This window comes from Adiantum capillus-veneris, chromosome 18, assembly GCF_014529385.1.
Source record: "Adiantum capillus-veneris isolate H3 chromosome 18, ASM1452938v2, whole genome shotgun sequence".
Classification (NCBI taxonomy): Eukaryota; Viridiplantae; Streptophyta; class Polypodiopsida; order Polypodiales; family Pteridaceae; genus Adiantum; species Adiantum capillus-veneris.
This window is the reverse complement of record NC_140948.1, coordinates 131578940-131580575: the sequence shown is the minus strand read 5'-3', so window position 1 is coordinate 131580575 and position 1636 is coordinate 131578940. Positions and strand designations below refer to the sequence as shown.

General features: G+C 47.5%; 1 protein-coding gene across 1 annotated transcript; it reads left to right on the top strand.

Moving 5' to 3' along the window:
• The first annotated feature begins 308 nt into the window (after positions 1-308).
• On the top strand, positions 309-626 carry LOC147436428 (uncharacterized). Its single transcript, XM_086488163.1, has one exon. It carries the CDS (start codon positions 309-311, stop codon positions 624-626), a length of 318 nt encoding a protein of 105 aa, XP_086344289.1.
• The last annotated feature ends 1010 nt before the right edge of the window (positions 627-1636 follow it).

The following is a 1636-nucleotide window of genomic DNA, read 5'->3' as shown; positions in this document are numbered from 1 at the left end:
TAAATGAATCAGCATGTGGGCCCGCCTACTTGTTGGAGAACCTTGCGGCAAAAGCTAAAGCCATTTCAAAGTTCAACAGTGGTCAGCCAATGACAAACTATACCAACACTACAGTCAAGTCAAGCCTCAAGGTAAGGAATTGAAGCTAGGGAGTACAATACCCCCAGAACTCTTGTAGAGCCTTACAAATTTGCCTCTATATATTAATTAAGGAGGAGTGGGCCTCACTCGATATTGTAGAGGAAACTGACGATTATATTGTGGAGGATGCGACTGAAGTGTTGGAAGAGATCCTGCCATTCATAGAGATGGCAGCAGCCACCTTCAAGAGCACCAGCATGAAAGACGGCTTCGAGAAGGTGGGGCACAACCAGCTCGATATTGTAGAGGAAACTGACGATTATATTGGGGAGGATGCGGCTGAAGTGTTGGAAGAGATCCTGCCATTCATAGAGATGGTAGCAGCCACCTTCAAGAGAACCAGCATGAAAGACAGCTTCGAGAAGGTGGGGCACAGCCAGCTCATTCATAGAGTCATTGACAACTCGCATCTCTTTGGGGGCGTCATGGGCTGCATGGACATGGATGTGTATGTCAGGATCCTGGGGACGATGAGAGCGTGGTGATCGAATTTAGGGGGATGGAGCATATTGAGTGGGATGCGGGGTTTGTGGACATGATTACGGATTTGGCAGAGGGCCAGGAGCTTGTGAAGGTGTATGATGGTGCTAGCGACAAGCTCCTGTACACCTCACCTACTGCCATCCAAGATCTCATCGTGTACACCTCACCACCGGGGCTTCTAGCTGGCGCTCAAGGATGTCACCGACATCAGCATTCCCACTCAAAATTTGGGCCTGGTGCTGCAAAATCTCGGCTCCACTCAAGGTTTGCAGATGTGCTCACGGATTTGGCAGAGGGCCAGGAGCCTGTGAAGCTGTATAACGATGCGAGCGACAAGCCCATGGACACCTCACCGGCTGCCATCCGAGCACACCGGAGCTTCCAGCTGGCACTCAAAGATGTCACCAACAACAACTTTCCCTCTCAAAATATGTGCTTGGTGCAGCCAAGTGGTGCGGAGAGGTGGCCTTCTCCGGTGCCACTGTAGGAATTAGGAGAAATATGAACCTTGCATGGGCCTTGTAAGGAATCCTAATTTTTAGGGATTAAGGTTAATGGTGTGTAGGGTTAAGGGGACAAGGGCATTCAAGAAGCTAGTTTTGAGTAGGCTTTTCTAGCCTTTTTTTTAGACACATGTAGGATGTGGACCTAGGAGGTCACCTTCTCTCTCTAGCTTTTTGAAAGTGAAGGGAGTAAAGAGATGTGGCCACATCATCAAAAACGTGGATCACTAAGAGCCAAAATTTGACTTTTTAAAAAAAAAGTTATTTTTACTTATTTTTGACTTAAAACTCCCCCCCAACATATATCCATATCAAAAAAGTATTTTTTGTCATTTTTTTAAAACTTACAAGCACTAAAAGTCCAATTTTTCAAAAAAAAACTCCCCCCCCAAAAAAAAACCTTTCTTCTCTCTTCCTCCTCCCTCCTTTCTCCCTCTCCCCTCCCTCCTGGCCCCTTCTCTCCTCCTCCTCCCCTCTCTCCCTCTCCCCCATTGTCCCCTTCTCTCCTC